Source organism: Centroberyx affinis, unplaced genomic scaffold (genome assembly GCF_046629955.1).
Source record: "Centroberyx affinis isolate AG114_WGS23_722 - 3 ecotype Tasmania unplaced genomic scaffold, CSIRO-AGI_Caff_v1 ptg002476l_1, whole genome shotgun sequence".
Classification (NCBI taxonomy): Eukaryota; Metazoa; Chordata; class Actinopteri; order Beryciformes; family Berycidae; genus Centroberyx; species Centroberyx affinis.
The window spans coordinates 32,886-56,313 of NW_027280708.1; the positions used below are offsets into that span (position 1 = coordinate 32,886).

Genomic DNA, 23,428 nt, shown 5'->3' on the forward strand with positions numbered 1-23,428 from the left:
TATCTACTCACCTCCAAGTCAGTGGTAAGAAGTAATAGTTTCATCTCAGCTTTCTCCCAAACTACTGACCTGTGAAAAATTGTTTTGTTGCCACTGTGGATCCCAAAGTCCAATATTTACCTCATTATCTCCTTCAATATAATCGGAGTTTTGACTGAATAGATAATGACTGAATATTCATTTTGGGGCAAACTATTGCTTTAATGACAAATGTGATTTTTTTTTATGGTCTTCTTGAAGGTATTTTATGGTCATGTTGTTTATGGACACTTTTTGTGTGAGCGCGAGAAAGAGAGAGAGAGAGAGAGAGAGAGAACTTGATGAGGCCTTGCAGATAGATGTTATCAGATGGAGAGAGCACAGAATCCACTGATTACACTGCAGTAAGTAATAAATAGCAATAGAAAGCATTGAATATTGGCCTGTAGCTGGCATCCAATAGTGTTGCTGTGTTGTGTGACTCTTAGCCCATATGGAATAATGAGCATTGATTACTATTTAGCCCCTATGGGACGGAATAGTGCATTAATGGTTTGTATATTTGTAAGTATTTGTAAGGCTATGTATAAAATAAATTGATAAATAACACGTGTTTATGATCTAGTCATCACATCAAAAAAATTAGAGATTTGGCTAGATTTTCATTGGCATATACTGATTGCATCCTTTTTTATGACCAGGACAGGAGAGAGGAGGGGAGAACAGGGAGGAGAGAGCAGAGGAGAGGAGGAGAGCGACGGACAGATGGGACACCAAAAGAGCTACTGGAGAGGATCAGATAGACGAGACACAGAGTGAACACAGGTTGTCACAGTTCAAGGCAACATACAGTCTAGCATATGGCTTCATCAACCTCAAGGCTCTTATTTTTTCTTAGGGTTTTAATCCTGATGCTGAAAATAAAAATAATAACAAAGTTGAATGAGAACTCAGATTTCACTCATTTTGTTTATTCTGATGTCATGTCGTGAAAGCCAGCCTACGCACCTGACCAGAACCTTGTTTCACATCTTATATTCATTTTAATTCAATTCAATTCAATTCAATTTCATTTACTCTGAAATAACTTGAAAATGGTGCAATTATCAGGTGAAAATGTAAAGATTTCTGGGCTGGGCTAAGCCTCCCGGTGTTTCAACATCCTCTGGAAGACAACAGGCGACAAAGGTCATGAGTCGGATTCGAACCCTCGACACGGGAAGAGCGGCGCGCCTCCTCCTCCTCTTCCTCCTCCTCCTCCTCCTCTTCCCGTCGAACCGCCGCATCTCTCCATCCGCCCTCCAACTGCCCCTCTGTCTGTTTTTTTTCTCCGTCGGTTTTTGAGAGGCCACTACAGCGCAGAGGAACAATGATGCCACTATGTTCCTGAGCTTTGTGTTGGGTGAGAGGACAATACCCCCCCCCCCCTCCCCCCTTCCCTCTCTCTCTCTCTCTCTCTCTTTTTCCATCTCTCCTCATTTAGCCCTCTTCCCTCTCCAACCCTGTCATCTTCTCTCTACAGATCTCCCCCTCAACCCCACCGCTCTGCCTCTCTCTCTCTCTCTCTCTCTCTCTCTCTCCATCCCTATCTTTTATTCAATGAGTTATGACTCAATTCACATTTGTCTGTTGTTTGCATGGACGCCTACAGAGTTCCTCTGGCACAGTGGAGAGGGCCTTGCAGTGCAGTGCAGCTGTACATGCGTGCTCCATCTATATGTAGGCTAGCAGCTGAAGTCCCGGCGGATTCATCCGGTTCATCGAACTTGTTGTATATGGCAGTGGTTCTCAACATGGGGTCCGGGGACCACCAGGGGTCCTGGAGGAGGTTCCAGGGGGTCCGCAGCGAGTTGATGAATGGTTAAACTTCACCATTATTTCATTTAGAAGAAGTTAACACCATTAGAGAATGTACAAGAATGACTGTTTTGAATAAAAAAGATTCTCAGATCTGGGTCCGAGAGGCAAAATCTCATCAAATGGGGGTCTAATGTGGACTAAATTAGGGTCCTTGATATGAAAAAGGTTGAGAAACACTGGTATATGGCACATTTCGTGCAATGAATGCAGTTTGAATGTGCTTTAAACCAACAAGAGAATGCGTCAGTCCTAGAAAATAAAAGACGGCATCAAACAAAGGAAAGCGATGTAAAAGAGAAAGGGAATAAAACAAAACGGATCCAAAATAAAGCGGAGCACTAAAGGAAAAGCATTTTTTTTTTTTATCACTTTATTTTTGTAGTTTTTGTATTAGGGGAACACAAATGCACAGGAAAACTGAACAGAGAGGTCACCAGGGGTCATACAGTACAGCTCTTATGTTATCAGTAGTTACTTTCCCGACAGTCCCAGAAAGAAAGAGAGGCAGAAAGAGAAAACATCAACAGGGCATCAAGTCAGATCAGTCCTTATCAGTCCCAGTCCATCTAGTCCTCAAAGTAAGTTAAAATGACTAATTGTCTTATGACATTTATCTAACAAGTTCACATACAAACCCATTTTGGAAAAAAAAAAAATTATAAATGTGATAATACTGGTAAACCACATACATAAAGTTAAGGGAGGAGATAAAAAGTGATATCCATATTCATATGTAATAACCATTTCGACCAATACTTACAAAATGTATCGATACAAAGGTCAGTTTCTCCATATAATACATTTCCTTTACTATCACTATCCACTCTCCTTTTGTTGGTAGATCCTTCTCTAGCCATTTCTTAGTTATTGCTTTTTTTTTTTACAAGTAATACTTTAACAGGGAATTGTCCTGAGCATTAAATTCAGTTGGTATATAATCTAAATATATAGCGCCAAAACTATAATCAATCTCAAAACCCAGTATTGATTATATGTCTGTTACTATCTCTCGCCAATAGGACTGGATTGCTGGACGGTTCCAAAACATGTGAAAGTGATCAGCCGTCGAATTGTCACATCGAGGAAAAGCAATTTTGTCATGATATGTCATGCTGAATTGAAGGGACGTGTGTATACTGTACAATGATGCACAAACAACAGATTTTTTTTCCATTTGATGTAATGGTGCAGCCGTATAGAAATCGCGTCTCGGGGTTGGCTGCTAGAGTGCGATAGTTTCACTGAAGCGTTGGAGCAGCGGATACAGAGTCTCATATGTCACGTTGTCGTACAGTACGGAACAAATGTTTTCTTCTCGCTTTGAAGCTGCTTGCAGGGAAGTTTAAGGGGAAAAACCAGGGTTGAAAAACGATTGGTCGCGATGTCTGCTCCGTTGCCTCTAGGCTCGCTGCAATCGACAAGAACCGTGACATTTCCCTCAGCTTTTACCTGGTTTCTTAACCGTAGAAGAGGATGTGGGTGAGGAGAGAGACCTGAGGAACCAGAGCAGCCTGAATCAGTCAGTGGTAATGGTTTGAGCCCCATCTAGTGGTGTGATACGGAACTGATCACAGCCAGTGATCTGGGAAATTAAAAGGGTAAGGGTAAACGATGATATACAGCAGTGGTTCTCAACGTGGGGTTCGGGGACCACCAGGGGTCCTTGAGGGGGCTCCACGTGGGTCCCCAGCATATTGATGAATTGTTAAACTTCAGCATTATTTCATTTACAAGAAGTTAACACAGTTAGTTCAGTGGTTCTCAAACTTTTTCATATCAAGGGCCCCTAATTTAGTCCATATTTGGGCCCCGGACCCCCCATTTGAAAAGACTTTGTCTCTCAAACCCAAATCCAAGAATATTTTTACTTAGATATGATTTTGTGCAGAATCCCATGACTATCTGTATTGTAGGTAGAGAGATAACAGTGAAACTATGATCAAAAAAGTCATTCTCCTACATTTTCTAATTGTGTTGATTTGTAAATTGAATTAATGGTGAAGTTTAACAATTCATCAGTTTGCTGGGGACCCCCTGGAACTCCCTCAACGACCCCCGGTGGTCCCCGGACCCCACGTTGAGAACCACTGAGTTAGAGAATGTAGAAGAATGACTGTTTAGATCATACTTCCACTGTTATCTCTCTACCTACAATACAGATAGTCATGGAATTCTGGACAAAATCATATCTAACAATAAAAATATTCTCAGATTTGGGTCAGAGAGACAAAATCTCATCAAATAGGGGTTTGTGGCCCTAATGTGGACTAGATTAGGGGTCCTTGATATGAAAAAGGTTGAGAATCACTGACATACAGTACAGGATAGCTACCTACAGGAGGGGTAGGTATCATCTTCAGGTAACTATGGCCCCCAATATTTTTTGGATTGAAGCTGATGATAGCTGATATTTTGTACCAATATTCTGTATATTTAAATGTGAGTATTCAGTGTTTCCCCCAGACCTTTATCTGTGTCAGGGTGGAAAAGCCTCTGAAACAGAATATAGACCATCATGGGACACTAAAACACTAAAGCAGACTAATGTAATCTGTATCATTGTAATCCTAAATCATATTTAAAGAGATTGTAATTGATAACAGTATAGCAGAAACAACAGGGAGCAATAAACACTGCTATAACTAATGCAAGGCAACTATTACACTATAACTTACAAAGCTGTATCATTACCTTGTTACAGTAAGTGATATTTACAGTAGCTCTTCGTAGTTAATAATGATAAGACAATTTTCTATGATTGACTGAATGATTTTAATTTTAAGTGCCATGCACCTTTGGGTGCCCAGCCAGCATGGGCTTACAAGACGCAAACAATTCATTTAAAAAATAATTAAAAAAATGAAAAATGAAAAAGAAATCATCCACAAATACAAATTATACATATATGGACAGCAAAGCACTCACATATCCAACTTCACACTCTTATACACATGTATACAAGTACATACATACATAAAAAAAAAAAAAATTATCGATATGCATACATGACACGCATACAAAACATACCCAAACACTTATGTAGCCTAGATATAATATTTCAAAGCCATCATAAGAAGTGATTGAAGTGATCATTGAAGTGATCTGCTCCTTCTAATGGAGACATGTGCATATTCATATGTAAATATTCAACTCCCATTTTTTGCTGTATTTCTTTTTACTGCCAGTACTTGTCTTCCAAAGCTTTATCAATAAAGATTATTATTATGCTTATGAATGTTATTATTACTATTGAAAGCAAGAGCCATTGTTGGTGGAGTCTGCCTTGACCTCACTGGGACAAGGCTCAAGATGTATATTAATTATTGACAGATGTAAGTATTGTATATAAAGAAAGGCATTTCAAAATAGGTTACTGTTCCACTCTTTGTGTCAATGTGATTTTTAAGATGCGATCAGGGGATAGAAAATCACATCCATAATATTTGGCAAACATATTTCATTTCATGAATACATTTGGCATGGCTTGTGAGCATATTTCAATGTGTTAAGCATGTGGAAAATTGACAAATGAAACCAAGTAAGTCATATTTACACGCCGGACTTATGGGGTCAAACGTGTCATCAGACACTTTAGTGGTTTTGCATGCCCAGTAGTTTTTCAGCATAATACAGAACATTGCTTCTTAAAGGATAAGTTCTGCGATGTTGGACCTATATATAATGTGTCTCTTACATACTTGTAGTACTTGGACCCACAGAGAATATTGGCTCCAGAGTTAAAACGGCGAGTGGGTTGAAGTACGACAGGTATGTAAGAGAAAAATTGGTAACACTTTATAATAACCATCATTAATAAATGGTAAATTGATAGTAATATAAAATCATTTGTTTATAAATTATATATTGTGTCATAGCTTTTTACCCTTTTTACCGTCTCTTATCAGCTATGATACAATATATAATTTATAAACAAATGATTTTATATTACACAAACTAATGATAAAATAACACAAATTATAGCATTACTAATAATTAGTAAACATTATTAATGGTCATTTCATTGTTTGTTAACAGTAAAATAACTATTAACTAAAGTTTAATTAACTATCAATTTACCATTTATTAATGATGGTTATTATAAAGTGTTACCGAAAAATTATATATAGGTTCAAAATTGTCCAACTTATCATTTACATTGTATCAGGTCGTAAAAATGGGTCATGGATGCATTTCCTGTGGATCATCACATAATAAAGTGTAGTGGTGTGTATTTTTTTCTAATTTGGCTGCTAGTTGACAAAACTGAAGCCAGATCATCTCACTAATGCGATGACAGGTTGGAGCAGCCAGAAGAACAGTCATGAGTCAAAGCCAAAAATATGGAATCAGGAGACGGGCAAGGTGGCCAAGTGGCTGGAGAAACCATCAGCTCATGAGTTCAACCCCCCACAGTCACCACTGATCTGAATGTGTGTCAGCCCAAAAAGAAATGCCCAAGATAGAAATGCAGAATCCAATTCTGGAACGGTAAGGAAGTGGCGGTACTGGAATCGATTACAGCTTTGCAAAACCAACATAACCAAAGACTGATGTAAAGTATAAAACATAGCAAAGCGCGACAACACTCTTACAAAGAGTTAAAATCAATGAGCAAATGTTTTCTAGAAAACAAGCATAAAAACAAAAAGTCATCACATGAATAATCATTAAGGAAGCGTAGCATTGAGGAGAAATCAACATAAACCATGAACCAGGACTGGGCTCATTCACCTTCAGCCTATTCAATGGAAACTACAGTGCATTTACTAATGATAAAACCTTCTTTTTAATTGGTTGGAAAGGAGACTATCATCCATATTGAAAAGTAGGGCTGAGCGATTTTGAAAAAATATGTAATTGCGATTATTTTGACTGATATTGCAATTGCGATATGATTTGCGATATTAGAGGGAATGATCATTTTGACATCATTATTCTCATTTTCATTGAAAAACGTATCAAAATGATTATGGTGTGATTTTTGCGGGGATCTGTACCAAACAAAGATGTTTTCTTAAGTCTGTAGAATATGATGTGTAGGCCAGGACATCTCTGCAGCACGACAATATTATATTTAAATTATTATATTATTATTGTTATTATTATTATATTTAACAAATATTTTGCTGAATATATTGACTGCAAATAACATAGTGACATAACATGTGGACATAGCCTGTTTTCCGTGCTTTGAGGATGTATAATATGAAGAAAAAAATTGATTTTGGCGCGAAAACGATGCTAACGCTTAGGATTTGCTCAGTTTTGGAAAAAACGAAGATAATTTCTCCGACATGCAACTCGATCGGTAGGCCAGGTGTTCCGTACAGCACAGGAATACCTTGTTTAGAAAGCCGTCTGAAGCGAATTTTCAGTCAACTGCAGCGGTCGATATTGCGATTTCAACACTCCCTTCGACGGACTTTGCGCGGCTTCGCTCTCTACAGGAAACCCCCGCCCAGACTGAACGGCGTGAACTTCTGGGCCTGCTGGGCTCCGATCTCGGCCACGTACAGCGCCCCCGTCTTCAGGTCCAGGTCCACCAGGTGGGGCTTGACGTCGTCGGCCAGCTGGATCACGCTGACCACCCGGCACTGGCCGATCACGCCCGGCGGCGGCGCGTCCAGCAGCGAGATCTGATTGGTGTTCAGCTGGACCACCACGAAGTACTTCCCGTCCGGGGTCAGCCGCACCGAGTAGGGCGCGTCCTCGGTGAAGCAGCTGCCCCAAGTGCCCAGCCAGTCCCCGGTGACCGAGTTGAACACCTGGATCCTCTTGTTCCCGCGGTCGGCCACCCAGACCCGCAGGAAGTTGTCCACGGTCACGCTGTGGGGGATGTAGAACTGAGCCATGCCCGAGCCTTTCTCGCCGTGCATCCACACCACCTCCGGCTCTTGGGACTGGAGCTGGAGCTTCATGAGGCGGTTGTTCATGCCGCCGTCGCCGTCCACGACGTAGATCTCTCCGGAGCCGTGGACGAAGATCTCGGCCGGCTGGTCGAACTGCACGGGGTTGAACCCGGCGCCGGCCTTCCCCGGCGTACCCAGCACCTGAAAGAAACGACGGAAATATTCAAGGACAGGCAATAGATGATATGTGACTAGATCTTTGAAAGGATGTGCCTTCCCAGTATTTTGTTTGTCATGTAAGTTCCAACGTTACCCAAAGGTAAAAAGGTAGCACACACACAGATCTTCAGGACAAAGTCGACTAATCTCAATTTCACCAATTTATTTTGGCCATGTCAACAAACATGCTAACGTTTCGGCCTAGTGGCCTTCATCAGAGCATGGAGGAAAATGGAAGTCATGTCATTTATATAGAGGAGTTGGCAGGTGATTGGCTTAAAGGGTCACATGGTAATTAACTTCCCGAGGTCACATATACATCTTTTCCTAACAATATGGCAATGACTAAAAACAGGTGAATGATGATATGTGACCTCTGTTAGAACAAGTGGACAATTTGCTGCATTACAAGGGGGTTGGTAGCAGGTAAATTGGACTTTTCCTTCACATCATACGTTGTCTCAATCCAACTGTCTTTTCCTTCAGAGCATCACATCAATGGAATTCAGTACCACGATCAATTAGAGAGTCCCCATCCTATTATTCATTCAAGTGTAATGGCTAAGAAATGGCTTATTACATTTTTACATGCAATTTGGGAGTGTAAACTTGTTTACCCATTTTGGGAAAAAGTACTAGAATACATAGGGAAGTGGTTGGGTTCGACGGTACCTGTATCGCCAAGACTGTGCCTACTGGGGGACCAAACAGAATTGCCCAATATATCAAAATATGACTTTGCAGTGATAAATGTAGGGGTTGTCACGGCTGCCCGAATGATCCTCAGATTATGGAAAAATACATCCTCTCCAGATCTTAAAAAATGGATGGAATCTATGGTAGAAATAGTATCATATGAACACATGTTAGCTAGAGTCAATGATGAAGGTGAGAACTTTAAGAGGTCATGGGACCGCTTTTTCGCTCATAGTATTGCTGGGACACGGTGATGATCTGGTTGTATTGCTATGACTGCTGAATGTTTATTTTGGTTGTTCTAAATATGTGCATTTACCATGGGCCTTTGGATGTTTTATAGATAAAGGTAATAATACTGTCTGTTTGTGTATATTTAAATAAATAAATAAAAACTTTAATAACAAAAAAAAGAAATGGCTTTATTGAGAACCAACAATGTCAACACTGATGTTACACTGTTTTTATCCACCTTTAACATGACTGTCATACTGTACCTGTATCATCTACTATTGGATTTTGTCCGCTCATGTTGTTTAACTGTACTGTATATGCTTTCTATCACAATGATGCTTTTAACTATTGTATGGTATATTATTCTAGGATGCCTAACAACATCAGGCAAAGGGACTGCCGATGAAAACTAGCCTTTCACTAACCCGGGTACTTTTACATTTGTTTGAATGTTGATTAATGTACATTGTCCCTTTTCAAAAAAATAAATTGAAATTGAAACTGTAAAGCGAGTTTTAAAGTGATGTTGGTAGTATCTTGGGTTGTGTAGCTTCCTGGTCATAATATAAACCTTTCACCAAAACCAATTATCTGGTATCTAGATAGAAAGGAGAGGAGGTTAGAAAATTGCATTTTTTTCTCTCCATCCACTGCCATTGTTTGGCAGAACAAGTCTCGAAATCACACTTGTAGCAAATAAAGGAACGCCAACAAAGCAGATTCTGACAATATATTGAAAAAATAGTCCTGTCGCTGAATTGTGGATAAGTGGATTTCTTTCTTTATGTGTATTAAACCTTGCAGTTTGAACAAGTGTAACACTGAAATCCAGTCTGAGGAAACTTGTGCTGATGGAATGAAGAAAATAATATGTTTACCAGTAATTGTAGGTAGGCAAAAAAAGTGGGAAACAGACAAAGCAGATTCTGCCACTATATAAAAAACAAGTCTTTCACTTTTTTCGATTTTGGAGTTATGTCATGGCCAGGAAGCTACACAAATACACTAACCATGGACCATGAAATCTCACAAAAATAAAATGTGAATTAGGTGTGTTTCAGTCTGTTGGGTTAAAGTGAACAAATTGGTTTTCTGAATGTTTCTTGATTATCTGGTATTTTTCCACTTCAAGCAGGCGTAAAAACTTTTTTCCAACACTGAGGAAATTCGAATTTTTGCTGTGTTTCGATTCAGCTTTTCTACTCTTTCTACCAATGACTCCAGGTTCCAAATACAGCACATGACCCTGGATAACGCCATCACCTGCAGAAGCTTCCCAGAGGGCGAGTACTGTTTGATGCAGTGGCCGTACGGGCCGTCCCCCACATCCGTGACCCAGACGGTGGGGCTGGAGGAGGCGTCCGCTACAAATATCCCATGAGGCTTCTCCAGGGTGGTTGTGTTCCAGGCCATCAGGAAATCTCCATCTGTGGTGAACACCAGCACCTTGGGCACATTGTCACCTAAGAGCAAGGGGAAAAATGGATACAGTATGGTATTACGTGATACTTTCCCCCACCTGCTGTATTGAAATGTTAATCTCAAGCAGCACATTTTGTATTGATATTGCTTTTTATTCATTTAAGGTAAGGTATGGTGAAACTTTGTCGATCCCTGTAGGGAAAATCAGGTTGTTGCAGCAGCAAATAGTAAAAAGATACAGGAAAAAAATACAAAAAATGTGCATAAATGCAAATGTGAAACCCCACATGTGAATTCAAAGCACATGTGCTTTCTGGACACATGTTGGTTTTCATATGTGAACAACTTTTCTCACATTGTATTCTTTACTTAAGATGTAAGTGGGGTTTTTTTTCAACATGTGAACTTTTTTTTTCACATTTTCACCTGCCATTAGATATGTCAATATTTGTTTCACATGTGAAAACTTAAATTTCACATGCAAAGAGACAATTCACAGGTGAAAATGTCAATGGGAAATTTCACAGAGTTCACATATGAAAAACCAACATGTGTCCAAAAAGAACATGTGGGTTTTCACATGTGTCTTCTACTACTATACAGTGGTGGAAGAAGTATTCAGATCTTTGACTTAAGTAAAAGTAGCAATACCACAGTGTAAAAATACTTTGTTACAAGTAAAACTTAAAGTAGCAAAAGTAAAAGTAGTCAATTTGCAGAATGGCCCATTTCATAATATCATGTTATTGGGCTATAATTATTGATGCATTAATGTGTTCATCACTTTAATGTTGCAGCTGGTAAAGGTGGAGCTAATTTTAACTACTTTATATACTGCTGGGTAGCTTAACCTATAGAAATATATCATAATGTATTAGTTGATTTATAATTTGTATTAATAATCTAAATCTGCAAAGTAACTAGTAACTAAAGCTGTCAAATAAATGTAGTGGAGTAAAAAAGTACAATATTTCCCTCTGAAATGTAGTGGAGTAGAAGTATAAAGTAGCATCAAATGGAAATACTCAAGTAAAGTACAAGTACCTCAAAATTTTACTAAAGTACAGTACTTGAGTAAATGTACTTAGTTACATTCAACCACTGCTACTATATTATTATCATAATCTTTAACTGAGTGGTAGTAAACATAACCAAAGACTATTTATAAAAGATTAATGATTTGAATTGGCCACAGTCTCCCTTCAGAATCAGGATCACAGGGCTAAGGGAAGCAGAGCATGAAACACCAACAGCAAAATGAAGCTGTAAAGGGGAACAGGAGCATGGATAAAAGCGCGAAATCAGAACGATAGAGCGTGAAGGAACATGGCAGACAGTGAAAAGCCCATCACTTACCTCTCTGTGCCACGTACACCACACCGGCATGCTGGTCGACAGCCACTCCAAACACCTCCCCGGTGAAGAGCTCCGGGTATTTGGGCCAGGCTATGTCCAGCTTGTACAGAGGTCTTCCCAGCAGCTGGTAGTCATGTCTGAGGCTGGAGCTGTCCGCCTGCTGGGTGTTGATGGTGCCATACAACACCATCATCAGCAGGAACACTGTGGCCATGGTGGTCGCTATCAAACAAGTATGGCTTCTCTTTTTCAGCATAACGGACGGGGCGAACCGTGGTGACTTCGCCGCTCCCTGTCACGTTTGAGGCGTGCTGGCTCACTAAAACTGCCAAAATATTTGAAGGCCACCACTTCCTGGAATGGACATTGATTGATTGCCACACAACGCTAGGCTAACGTTAGCTGGCTATTTTGTTCTGGAACAAGCGAGGCGTTACATTGGCACCAGCACCCGCATCTGTTATGATGCTGCAAACTTTATATCGAGTGATTTATATTTAATGTGACATTTACTGACCTAATCAAATGGAGAATTCGCCCTTTCCTCTGAGGCCAAAACGAAAACAAAACACAGCGTTAAGTCAGCCAGAATAACAACCAGCTTTTCCGTTCAATTTTTTCCAAAATAAAACAATTTCTGAAATATCATGAACCATGACACAATATGATGCTATTATAGTCTATTTTCTAGCTGGAGGTTAACTCCATATATAATATAATACTAATGGTTCAAATGCGTAGGCCTATTTGGTACAATATTTTCGGGCTACCCCCAATATTTATTATTCGCTTTCTGTGACAAATGTGATGCTTTTATTTTGAAGGCAAAATCAGTACACTTCCGGTCTCGTATTATCTTTCTCTGGCAACTTGACGCAGCAAAACACATGACAACAACGTACTGTAGAAAGACGGCAACGTCATCACGTCGTGTTGACGCAGCGCTGGCCGTTGAAGCGACTGCTTTCCTGACTGTAATTTTCTTTCCCGTCTTATAACTATTTTTTAAGGATTTTCATTGCAGTGCTAATGACAGTCCGTGTGGGACAGATACATCTTTCATGTAGTTTAAATTGTTGAAGAATCGGCTCGATGGAGGTAGTGGACAGCCCTCTCAACCTCGTAAGTTTCTGTCCTGATGTTGCAATAACAGGCTAATGTTACTGGAGCTAACTTAGCTGGCTGAGGCTAGCTTACATAGTAGGGGCTAGCCGCTCTGTTGGCCGTGTTGTTGTTGTCTGTTAGCTTGAAGCTAGACATGCTAACCCTTGGTTTTGTCCTCGGCAGACAGAGTAAAGACAGGTTTGACATGGACTCATGCTGTAGTTTTCTAGCAGCTTGGCGGCCCTACTATTATGATAAAACAAGTGCTGTTTACAGCAAGTAACGTGTGTTTAGTTAACTAGCTAGCAAGGCCATCTTCACAACAACCTACTGTCATTGTGAAACTAGCCTTGGCTTTCCTGACAACTGTCAGGCCATACTGTCCTCAACCTCAACCATGAGCTCTTTCACCCAAGTATAGTGGGTGAAAAGAAAAATAAGTGCCAACAAAGTAATTGTTAATCATTAAAATGTGGCATTATCAGTTCAGGTTAAGGACTTCCCAGACAACCAGTGTGCATTGACCACTTATATAGTTAATATGTAACAGTCAAACTGCATCAGTGCTGGAGGTGGACGGCAGCAACGGTCTGAATTGCAATAAAAAGTCAATATCAGCCCAATATATTGGCAAACCCATATATTAGCCTAGCCTTAAGCTCTCTTTTTACTTTCTTCATGTAATAAGGGATATTCATAATCAGGCTATTACTATGCAGATATTTCTAATTCCTCAACCTAGCCCATGGCTTTCTTGACATCTGTCAGATGACCCAAGCCCACCACTGGCCTCAACCTCAACCATGAGCTGTAGCATAATAGTGGGTGAAAATAAGAATAAATGTCAGTAAAGTAGGCCTATTTGTTACAGTGTAATCAATATATACCTTTTTTCCATCCTCTGGTCTCTTTGCCTTCTTCTTTTTTATTTTTATCCCCACCACCACCACCTCTGCTCCACCCCCTCCAGGCTCACCAGCAGTGTAGGAAGGCAGACCGTCTGCTGGCAGCAGGGAAGTATGAAGAGGCGATCTCCTGCCATGGCAAGGCAGCAGGTAGGCTGTGCAGGGCTGACATACAGGATGGTTTGTTGAATCCTCAGATCTCCCAAAACTCTATATACCAATCACAGATATCTCTGCATACATGATGTATAAACAATACTATTTCAGGGTTGAATCAGTATACGTTTTGAAGGCCAAAACTGATGGTTTTGGATTGAATTTTGGATTTTCATGCCAAAAAAAGGATTGGTTTTACTCAAGAATTTTACTTTTGGAAATGCTGCTACTCCTACTACTGCTACCACTGCTACTAGTAACACTATTACTAACACTATTACTACTGCTAGTACTACTGCTACTACTACCACTAGTAACACTATTACTAACACTATTACTACTGCTACTACTACTACTGCTACTGCTACTGCTACTACTACCACTAGTAACACTATTACTAACACTATTACTAGTGCTGCTACTACTACTGCTACTGCTACTACTACCACTAGTAATACTATTACTACTACTGCTACTGCTACCACTACTACTAGTAACACTATTACTACTACTACTGCTACTGCTACCACTACTACTAGTAACACTATTACTACTACTACTGCTACTGCTACCACTACTACTAGTAACACTATTACTACTACTACTGCTACCACTACTACTGCTACCACTACTACTAGTAACACTATTACTACTACTACTGCTACTGCTACTGCTACCACTACTACTAGTAACACTATTACTACTACTACTGCTACCACTACTACTAGTAACACTATTACTACTACTACTGCTACTGCTACTGCTACCACTACTACTAGTAACACTATTACTACTACTACTGCTACTACTACTACTAGTAACACTATTACTACTACTACTACTGCTACTGCTACTGCTACCACTACTACTAGTAACACTATTACTACTACTACTGCTACTACTACTACTAGTAACACTATTACTAACACTATTACTACTGCTGCTACTACTACTGCTACTGCTACCACTTCTACTAGTAACACTATTACTACTGCTACTACTACTACTAGTAACACTATTACTGCTACTACTACTACTACTGCTACTCCTACTACTGCTACCACTACTACTAGTAACACTATTACTACTACTACTACTACTACTACTACTATTGCTACTCCTACTACTGCTACCACTACTACTAGTAACACTATTACTACTACTACTACTACTACAGGGATTAAAGTTCTCCGTTGTTACGACGGATTTCCGTCAATTGGATTCCAGAGAGGCCATGTATGAGATCAGTGTAGATCCGAAGGGGAAAAAAAGCGAGGGAGGGGGGTGTTACAGGACTTCGGAATCGCGCTACCAGGTGATAGGTAGCTGATTTGTATAGACATATAATCTACTTGGATGTCGGTAATTATAGGTATATAGCCTATATTTCTCGTTAGGCCATAATATTCTCGAATGCCTAATCCCTTTCCTTTTGACTAGAATGCTGATAACGTAGGTTTGGCTCCCCATGTCCATTTCAAATAGATGGCTGTAGGCTATAATGTTATAATGTTCTTTTAATAATGTTATTTTATTTACATTAGCCTACTTAGCCTACTACTTTTGTAAGCAATGCAGTCATGACTGCATATTATAAATACAAACAATGTTATTATATTTTTCCTAAAAAAATCGCTCTTGCTCTAATATTACCATGCTACCTCTGATGTTGGTTGTTTCTCATCATCTCCTGTTTTAAGTAAAGGGTGTAAACATACAGCAAAAAACAGGGTTTAGGATGCAGCTAAAAATAATGGTTGAGTCGCTGAACGTTGGGATACAGTCACGTTGGATTTTCACTCATAGTGCGATTCGATAGAGTTCTACAAAGGACGGGTTGAGAGAATTCATTAATTAACTGCAGTGACGGAGCTGCTGCTGAAGAACTGATGACAGAAGTCCAGAGGAACCCGGTGCTATTTACAAAGACCATTGCCTCTAAAAATGTTGAAAAGAAACGTGACATAGCGGTCAGAATCGGAACAGCTCTTGGGATTTGCGGTAAGGCAGTTTACTGACCTGGAAGCTAGTTAACTCGCTAACTTTTGCTAGCTAAACAAAATAGCATCATGTCTTGGCCAGCCTGACCGCAAATGCGCTATTATCCTATGTTTTTATAATATGACCGGGAGGGAACAACATGTGTCCCTTCAATAGCCTGTTGAAACCCGTTTAGCCACAGTAGTACAGGTGTTTCTCTCAACATGGGCTACAAGGGACTTTACTCTTTGATCCACAGTAGATGTGGTGTACAGAGTCTCCTACTGGTAAAAAAAAAAAAAATGAATAGCTTCACTTGGTGGCCATCAGTACAATTAGCTCTCATATAAACAAAGCACAATAATCTAACTAGAAAAGGTTACATTTTCTGAAGAAAATTTGTGTGCTTGCTTCAGCAGGAGAAGGCTGAAGACAGTTGCATTTCATTACAAAGAGTTGTGTCTGTACATTTTCAGTATTTCGATCTGGTGTTTGAAGTAAAAAAGCTCCGTATAAGAGCATTATTGATTCTGCTAGCTCCTCTCTCTTTTGCGGCAATGCATGAACCCAAATCCATCGGCTCTGTCGTTATTTACTTTAGAGAGCGAGTAAAATAAAAGCACGTTGATAAAGCTCCATTGTTTTCTCTGAATATTTGGCACCAATATCGTTGTAGTGTGAACGCTTGAGCAAGAGCATATCATTATATTTTATCGTTATCTTTATAGTTGTCACTCTTTGTGTGAATGGGAATTTGTAGCAGACAAATGCGTTCCAGGTCGTGGCTTGTGCTTCGTTGAGACGTCCGCAGTATCACGTAGTGTGTGTGTGCGCATTGAAATTACGTAAAAGCAAACTGGCAACAGAAAAGCTGTTCAAAAGCATCTTCTTCCCTTAAAATGCTATTGGTCTCGAGTATTTAAATAAAGTGTAGGTTAAAGCCTTTTTACAGCTTGATGGCTGCATTAGAGAACAGCAGCAATGGTTATGCTGGGGTGGTGCTGAAATCTCATAATTTTACTTGTTTAGCAGGCGCCGAGGGCTAAGGGCCCTAATGTGGGGGCCTCCTCTGTAACTTGTTTTACAAATTGTAGATGGGGAATATGACTTGGCCTGAAAAAAAAATTTCAGTCAGAAGATTTTTTTTTGCTTTAATCCCTGCTACTACTGCTACTCCTACTACTCCTACTACTGCTACCACTACTACTAGTAACACTATTACTAATACTACTACTACTACTACTGATTGATTGATGTGTTTATTTAAGTGTCTTGCATGATTCATGGTGCCCAGCCCATATGGGCTTACAAGACACTAGACAGCAACAACAGCCAGGATGGCCACATGACAAATCATAATATACATTTCCACAAATTCAAAACATTTAAAAAACATTCAATTTCCATGACAGAAATGTCCTATTATGTTGGATACAGTGTTCTCAGTCTTAGTACTACTACTGCTACTGCTACTACTGCTAATAATATAAACCTAGTCATGCATACTTGTGTGGAGTCTGATCAAAATGTCTCATTAATCAGTTCAGGTTCAGGTCTTCCCATATTCCCATAAACAACCAGTGTAACCAGTGTTCCACAATAAATATGCAATCAATCAAACTGCATCATATCCATCATATCAGAGGTGGACCACACTGACTGGACCAGATCCCATTTTTAATAAAAGGACAATATCAAAAAATATTGCTTCAAAATGCTCTCTTGCATTTTTAATTCACTTTGTGATAAATTACAAACTCGATCCGCCGTATAAATTAGTGAGCAATTTAAATGAAAAGCATATATGCTCTTGTCGCTTGAGTAAATGTTTCACACAGAACCTGATTCTATACAGGACATGGTAATGAAAACGGGTAGGGCAACATAATATGCATGAATTAGGGACGGGAGGATATGCTTATGTCGTGATATGATTTGATTCGCGATATGGGGTTCACGATTCAATACAACCACGATACAGTGTAATAACTAAAAGTTCAATGACAGCAAAATATGACTGTGCAGAACTATGTTAATTTCTGAGACACAAATCTTTCCAGCAATGGCATCAGCCTGCTAGAATGTGAACAACTATTGTAATGTTGCACCAAAGCCTTTTCAAAATATGAAAATGTGTACATTAAAGGAATAGTTACCATTAAAATTAAAATGTTGTTATTATTTACTCATGTCAGGCTAAACACTGGTGATGTTTGTATGTCCACATAACACACACCAAGTTACCTAGCCTTTTTATCAATAGGTGCACAAGTTTCAAACATCAAAAATGCTTGAAACTGAACCTTTTTCTTCCCAGCATGACCTGGCCTCTAATGTGTTGCTCAACCCCCCCCCCCCCCCCCTCTCTCCCTCTCTCTCCCTCTCTCTCTCCCTCTCTCTCTCCTTGTCAGATCTACTGAGGGATGCCATGAAGTTAACAGAGTGTGAGCAGGTGAGAGACATCACTGCGTGTGTGTGTGTGTGTGTGTGTGTGTGTGTGTGTGTGTGTGTGTATGTGCAATAAGTTGGCTGAGTCCCCTGAACTGATGCACCTCTTCTGTGTTACACACCTTGGAGCTATCGGCTAGCTAGATATACTGTATATTAGGGCTGGCGATATGGTTGAAATCAATATCATGATAATCATAAGGATTTTTCTCGATATCAATATATATCACGATATGGTTCATGTATGCAAAATCACGTTAAATAATCAAATTAATGTTCATCTCATTGAACCGAACGGTAATGTTAGGTGTGATGTCAAACAAAACTGAAATATTCAAATAATATTCCTACCATACCTCATTTTATCAGAGTAAAATTTGCTTGTCATCGTCAATTCAGACAGCAGAAATGTGTGTCATGATATTAAAATATCTTCATGTCATCACAGATATGAAGAAGAATGATTATTTTGATCTTAGTTTCACTGTTATCTCTCTATCTACAATACAGATAGTCATGGAATTCATATGCAATTCATTCATGGACAAAATCATGTCTAACAAAAAATATTCTCAGATTTGGGTCTGAGAGACAAAATCTCATCAAATGGGGGTCTGTGGCCCTAATGTGGACTACATTTGGGGTCCTTGATATGAAAAAGGTTGAGAATCACTGTGTTAACAAGATAAATACCTCCAGTTATTTCCTTCATGCCATTGCAAACTGTGACGCAAACGTTTTGCACTGCCTTCCTCTGTATTTCCTGGTAGCCTTTGTTAGCCTATGAGTAAGCGGATATGAATATGATATGTCAAACACAAAGAGCATGCCACAAACTAAGTTGTGTGACTGCATAGTAAACAGAAATTGCAGATAGACATTGTGCACATTATTTATTGAGGGAAGTTTATTACGTAACACTGCACTTGAAATACTCATAAGACATACTAAGTGCATTATATGCGCATTGTGAGGGCATAATAATTATTACAATCAGCATGATATAATAAACAGTGTACTGATATTGAAGCAAAAGTCATTTTCTAGTGCAGTGATTCTCAACCTTTTCCAGATCAAGGACCCCTAATTTAGTCCACATTAGGGGCCACGGACCCCCATTTGATGAGATTTTGTCTCTTGGACCCAAATCTGAGAATATTTTTATTGCTAGATATGATTTTGTCCAGAATTCCATGACTATCTGTATTGTAGGTAGAGAGATATGATCAAAACAGCCATTCTTATACATTCTCTAATGGTGTTCACTTCTTGTAAATGATATAATGCTGAAGTTTAACAATTCATCAATTTGCTGGGGACCCCCTGGAACCCCCGCAAGGACCCCCCGGTGGTCCCCGGACCCCACGTTGAGAACCACTGCTCTAGTGATCATATCGCAAGAAACGTTTATCTCTGCTCCTACTGGGATTGTGATGTGTTTGCGCTGCAGCTCAAGTAAACTGTTAGTGATGTTTGAGTATTTATCTTATCTGTGCTCATGTTGCTGCATCACCGTCTTCGGTTATGATTCTGTTTATTTTTGTCGTTGTTGTTTATGCTGCCGGAGGTCTTCTCCGTTCATGGCCATGGACTCACAGTAGCAGCTTGGCCCGTGTTGTTGGTGTTGGCTCCTCTGTCTGAGGAGCTGTGAGGACAGCCGAGTCAAACGGCCTCCTATGTTGGGATGCAGTTATTGTTGTTGTTTATGTTCACGTTTATGTCGATGCCGATATTGTTTGTCCTCGTCCCTGTCTGCCAAGAAGCTGTGTCATGTTTTATATCCCGCTACTATAATTGGAGAGCGGCTCGTGTGTGTGTGTCCTGCCGTGGAGGAGGGGAGAGGAGAGGAGAGGAGGAGAGGAGGAGAGGAGGAGAGGAGAGGAGAGGAGGAGAGGAGAGGAGAGGAGAGGAGAGGAGAGGAGAGGGGAGGAGAGGGGAGGAGAGGAGAGGAGAGGAGGAGAGGAGAGGAGAGGAGAGGAGGAGAGGAGAGGAGAGGAGACAAGGAGAGGAGAGGAGGAGAGGAGACAAGGAAAGGAGATGAGGAGAGGAGACAAGGAGAGGAGAGGAGACAAGGAGAGGAGAGGAGGAGAGGAGACAAGGAAAGGAGATGAGGAGAGGAGAGGAGAGGAGGAGAGGAGAAGAGGAGAGGAGGGGAGGAGGAGGACAGGAGAGGAGTAGGGCTGCAACTAACGATTATTTTTCATTTTCGATTAATCTGTCGATTATTTTCTCGATTAAACGATTAGTTGTTTGGTCTATAAAATGTCAGAAAATGGTGAAAAATGTGGATCAGTGTTTCCCAAAGCCCAAGATGACGTCCTCAAATGTCTTGTTTTGTCCACAACCCAAAGATATTCAGTTTACTGTCATAGAGGAGGAAAGAAACCAGAAAATATTCACATTTAAGAAGCTGGAATCAGAGAATTTTGACTTATTTTTCTTAAAAAAATGACTTAAACCGATTAATCGATTATCAAAATAGTTGGCGATTCATTTAATAGTTGACAACTAATCGATTAATCGATTAATCGTTGATGCTGTAGAGAGGAGACAAGGAGAGGAGGAGAGGAAAGGAGAGGAGGAGAGGAGACAAGACAAGGAGAGGGGAGAGGAGAGGAGAAAAGGAGAGGAGACAAGGAGAGGAAAGGAGAGGAGAGGAGAAAAGCAGAGGAGAGGAGACAAGGAGAGGAGAGGGGAGAGGAGAGGAGACAAGGAGAAGAGGGGGGAGGAGAGGAGGAGAGGAGACAAGGAGAGGAGAAGAGAGGAGAAAAGGAGAGGAGACAAGGAGAGGAGACAAGGAGAGGAGAAAAGGAGAGGAGAGGAGAGGAAAGGAAAGGAGATGAGAGGAGAAAAGGAGAGGAGAGGAGAAAAGCAGAGGAGAGGAGGAGAGGAAATGAGAGGAGGAGAGGAGACAAGGAGAGGTTAAAAATTCTAGTATTATGAATTCCACAGTGATGCGTTGTTGCTCCCAGTAGTGGAATAGTCTTTCCTCTGTCCCCCCTCCAATCTCCAGCCATGTCATGTCTCTAATCATATTTAGGCTGATGTTGTTGTGAATTGTCATATTCAGAGTGATGTCACTGGTGTTGACATTTTCCGCCCCCCCCCACAGGCTCGTCTGTCCATGGAGCTGCAGCGGGACAGCCACGTCAAGCAGCAGCGTCTCATCCAGGAGCGCTGGAAGAGAGAGGCCCGCCGCGAGGCCACCAAAACCCGGCCCGGCCCGGCCCGGCCCGCCGCCGCCGGCCCGGCCTCGCTCCACCAGACCCAGACCAAGAGCCAGCCGCAGGCCCAGGCCCAGGCCCAGGCCTCCGCGGGCCTCGCCACCTCATCAGGCCTCAGGGAGAGGGAGTACGACACCTTGCTCTACCAGCTCCAGACGCGGCAGGCCGGGGGCGCGCCGCCGCTCGCCCCGCCCTGCCCCGGCTCCAAGACCACCAAAGACGACAAGACCCGCCTGGAGGAGCAGCAGACCACCATCGAGGGCCTGCGGCGCCTCGTCAACCACCTGATGGACGAGAACCAGCGGCTGTCGGCGGAGAGCGAGCGGCTGCGGGCGGAGAACGGCCGGCTGCGCTCGGAGGCGGCCGAGGCGGCGGACTTCGTGGAGCGCTCGGAGCTGTGGGTCCTCCCGCCGGCAGGAGGAGGGGGAGGAGGAGGGGGGGGCGGCGGCGGCGGCGGCGGGGCGGGCGGCGGCGGCGGCGGCGGGCGGGAGAGGAAGAGCGCGGGGAAGGGGAAGGAGATCGCCATCCCGCAGCTGCCGCCGCTGGAGATGCCCGCTCAGGAAGACCTGTGTCTGGACGACCTGCCGCCTCTGGAGCTGCCGGAGGACATCCAGAACGAACTGCAGGAGCTGCTGGACAGGGACAAACTGTGATGAGACTGATCACACACACACACACACACACACACACACACACACAGGTAGAAGGGTTCGACCGATATGGGTTTGGAAGGCCCACACCAATATTTAGACTGATCTGCCAGTAGCTGGTATTCTGTGCTGATATTCAGTATCATTCAATTTGACATTTTCCTACCAAAAAAAAAAAAAAATCAGTGTTTAGTCCTGTCAGGGTGGAAAAGCCTCAGCATTAAGAACATGGGACACTAAAACTCCCCATTGAAACCTAGGATAATAATACTACTACTACTAATAATAGTCTGAATTCAGGTTAAGGGCGGACTACACTGACTGGACTTGTAAAAGGACAATATCAGACCCATATATCGGTCTAACCCTAACACACACACACACACACACGGATAGGGACAAACCGCAATGGGATCCAGTCACAGAAAAGCATATTGCTGCTGCCAACAGCAACCACATCACTGCAATTTATATTTCTCACTTGAATTGAAAGCTTACGTGGTAATTAGTAAAAACTTGGAAAAAACTTATGGCCGCCCATTAGACAATAAGTTTCCTTTCCTTCCCTCCTAAAAAAGCGTTTTTTGTTGTTTTTTTGCAGACGGATGGGTTTTTGTGCAGCAACAGCAATATGCAGAGTGCAGACACACACTTCCACACACACACACACACACACACACACACACACACACCCACACACAGGGATGGGGGTAAACTGGGATCCAGGTGTATGGGCATGAAGGCTTGGAGAAAGAGAGATATGAACACACACACAGTTGGACTCTCACTGCTTGTTCACACTGCAAGCGACTCAGCTGATTGGTTAATGCTCTGTTCTGACCCCGACGTTGCATCGTTTTGATTGGTTAACACAGCAAGCACTGATTAGGCAGGATTAACCCTAAATAAACAGGAAAAAAACAAAGCTGACTGTCCCTGGGTTAGGGTTATAGAAATGAATCTATAGAAATGAATGGGCTTCCTTGTTGCTCACAGTGTGAACGCACTCGGTCAAACGTGCACACACACACACACTTTTGCACACTTTGAGGCATTTGCACAAACTCATGGACACACACACACACACACACACACTTTTAAAAGGGTGTTATTTCCTCACTGGGACAGTTAACGAACCGGAGCTGTGCTGCATTCACGGTCTATGGGAAAGATGGTAGATGCAAGTAAACTAAAAAATACCATTCACTTTAGCTGTGAGCTGGTAAATACTACTTGGGAAACGCTTTTGAATTCATAAGTCACGCTATAGAGCAGTGGTTCTCAACATGGGGTCCGGGGACCACCAGGGGTCCTTGAGGGGGTTCCAGGGGGTCCCCAGCAAATTG

General features: G+C 41.5%; 2 protein-coding genes across 2 annotated transcripts; one reads left to right on the forward strand and one right to left on the reverse strand.

The window, feature by feature from the left end:
- Positions 1-4,601: 4,601 nt before the first annotated feature.
- LOC139656442 (NHL repeat-containing protein 3-like) lies at positions 4,602-12,161 on the reverse strand. The gene is made up of 3 exons (XM_071534019.1): positions 11,616-12,161; positions 10,101-10,300; positions 4,602-7,889 (listed from the first exon to the last, which is right to left on the reverse strand). Exons 1-3 carry the CDS (start codon positions 11,869-11,871, stop codon positions 7,281-7,283), a joined length of 1,065 nt encoding a protein of 354 aa, XP_071390120.1. The 5' UTR covers positions 11,872-12,161; the 3' UTR covers positions 4,602-7,280.
- A 531-nt stretch (positions 12,162-12,692) lies between these two features.
- On the forward strand, positions 12,693-22,857 carry nrbf2b (nuclear receptor binding factor 2b). The gene is made up of 4 exons (XM_071534023.1): positions 12,693-12,737; positions 13,690-13,774; positions 18,172-18,212; positions 21,321-22,857. Exons 1-4 carry the CDS (start codon positions 12,708-12,710, stop codon positions 22,083-22,085), a joined length of 921 nt encoding a protein of 306 aa, XP_071390124.1. The 5' UTR covers positions 12,693-12,707; the 3' UTR covers positions 22,086-22,857.
- The last annotated feature ends 571 nt before the right edge of the window (positions 22,858-23,428 follow it).

Bases quoted from the DNA above. Each gene is read 5' to 3' on its own strand.
- LOC139656442 (XM_071534019.1), bottom strand. From the start codon at position 11,871: ATGCTGAAAAAGAGAAGCCATACTTGTTTGATAGCGACCACCATGGCC. The intron at 10,301-11,615 runs GTAAGTGATGGG...CCTTGCTCTTAG, and splicing joins GGTGTACGTGGCACAGAGAG to GTGACAATGTGCCCAAGGTG. The intron at 7,890-10,100 runs GTGATGGCGTTA...CGTTTCTTTCAG, and splicing joins CCTCTGGGAAGCTTCTGCAG to GTGCTGGGTACGCCGGGGAA.
- nrbf2b (XM_071534023.1), top strand. From the start codon at position 12,708: ATGGAGGTAGTGGACAGCCCTCTCAACCTC. The intron at 12,738-13,689 runs GTAAGTTTCTGT...CACCCCCTCCAG, and splicing joins TGGACAGCCCTCTCAACCTC to GCTCACCAGCAGTGTAGGAA. The intron at 18,213-21,320 runs GTGAGAGACATC...CCCCCCCCACAG, and splicing joins AGTTAACAGAGTGTGAGCAG to GCTCGTCTGTCCATGGAGCT.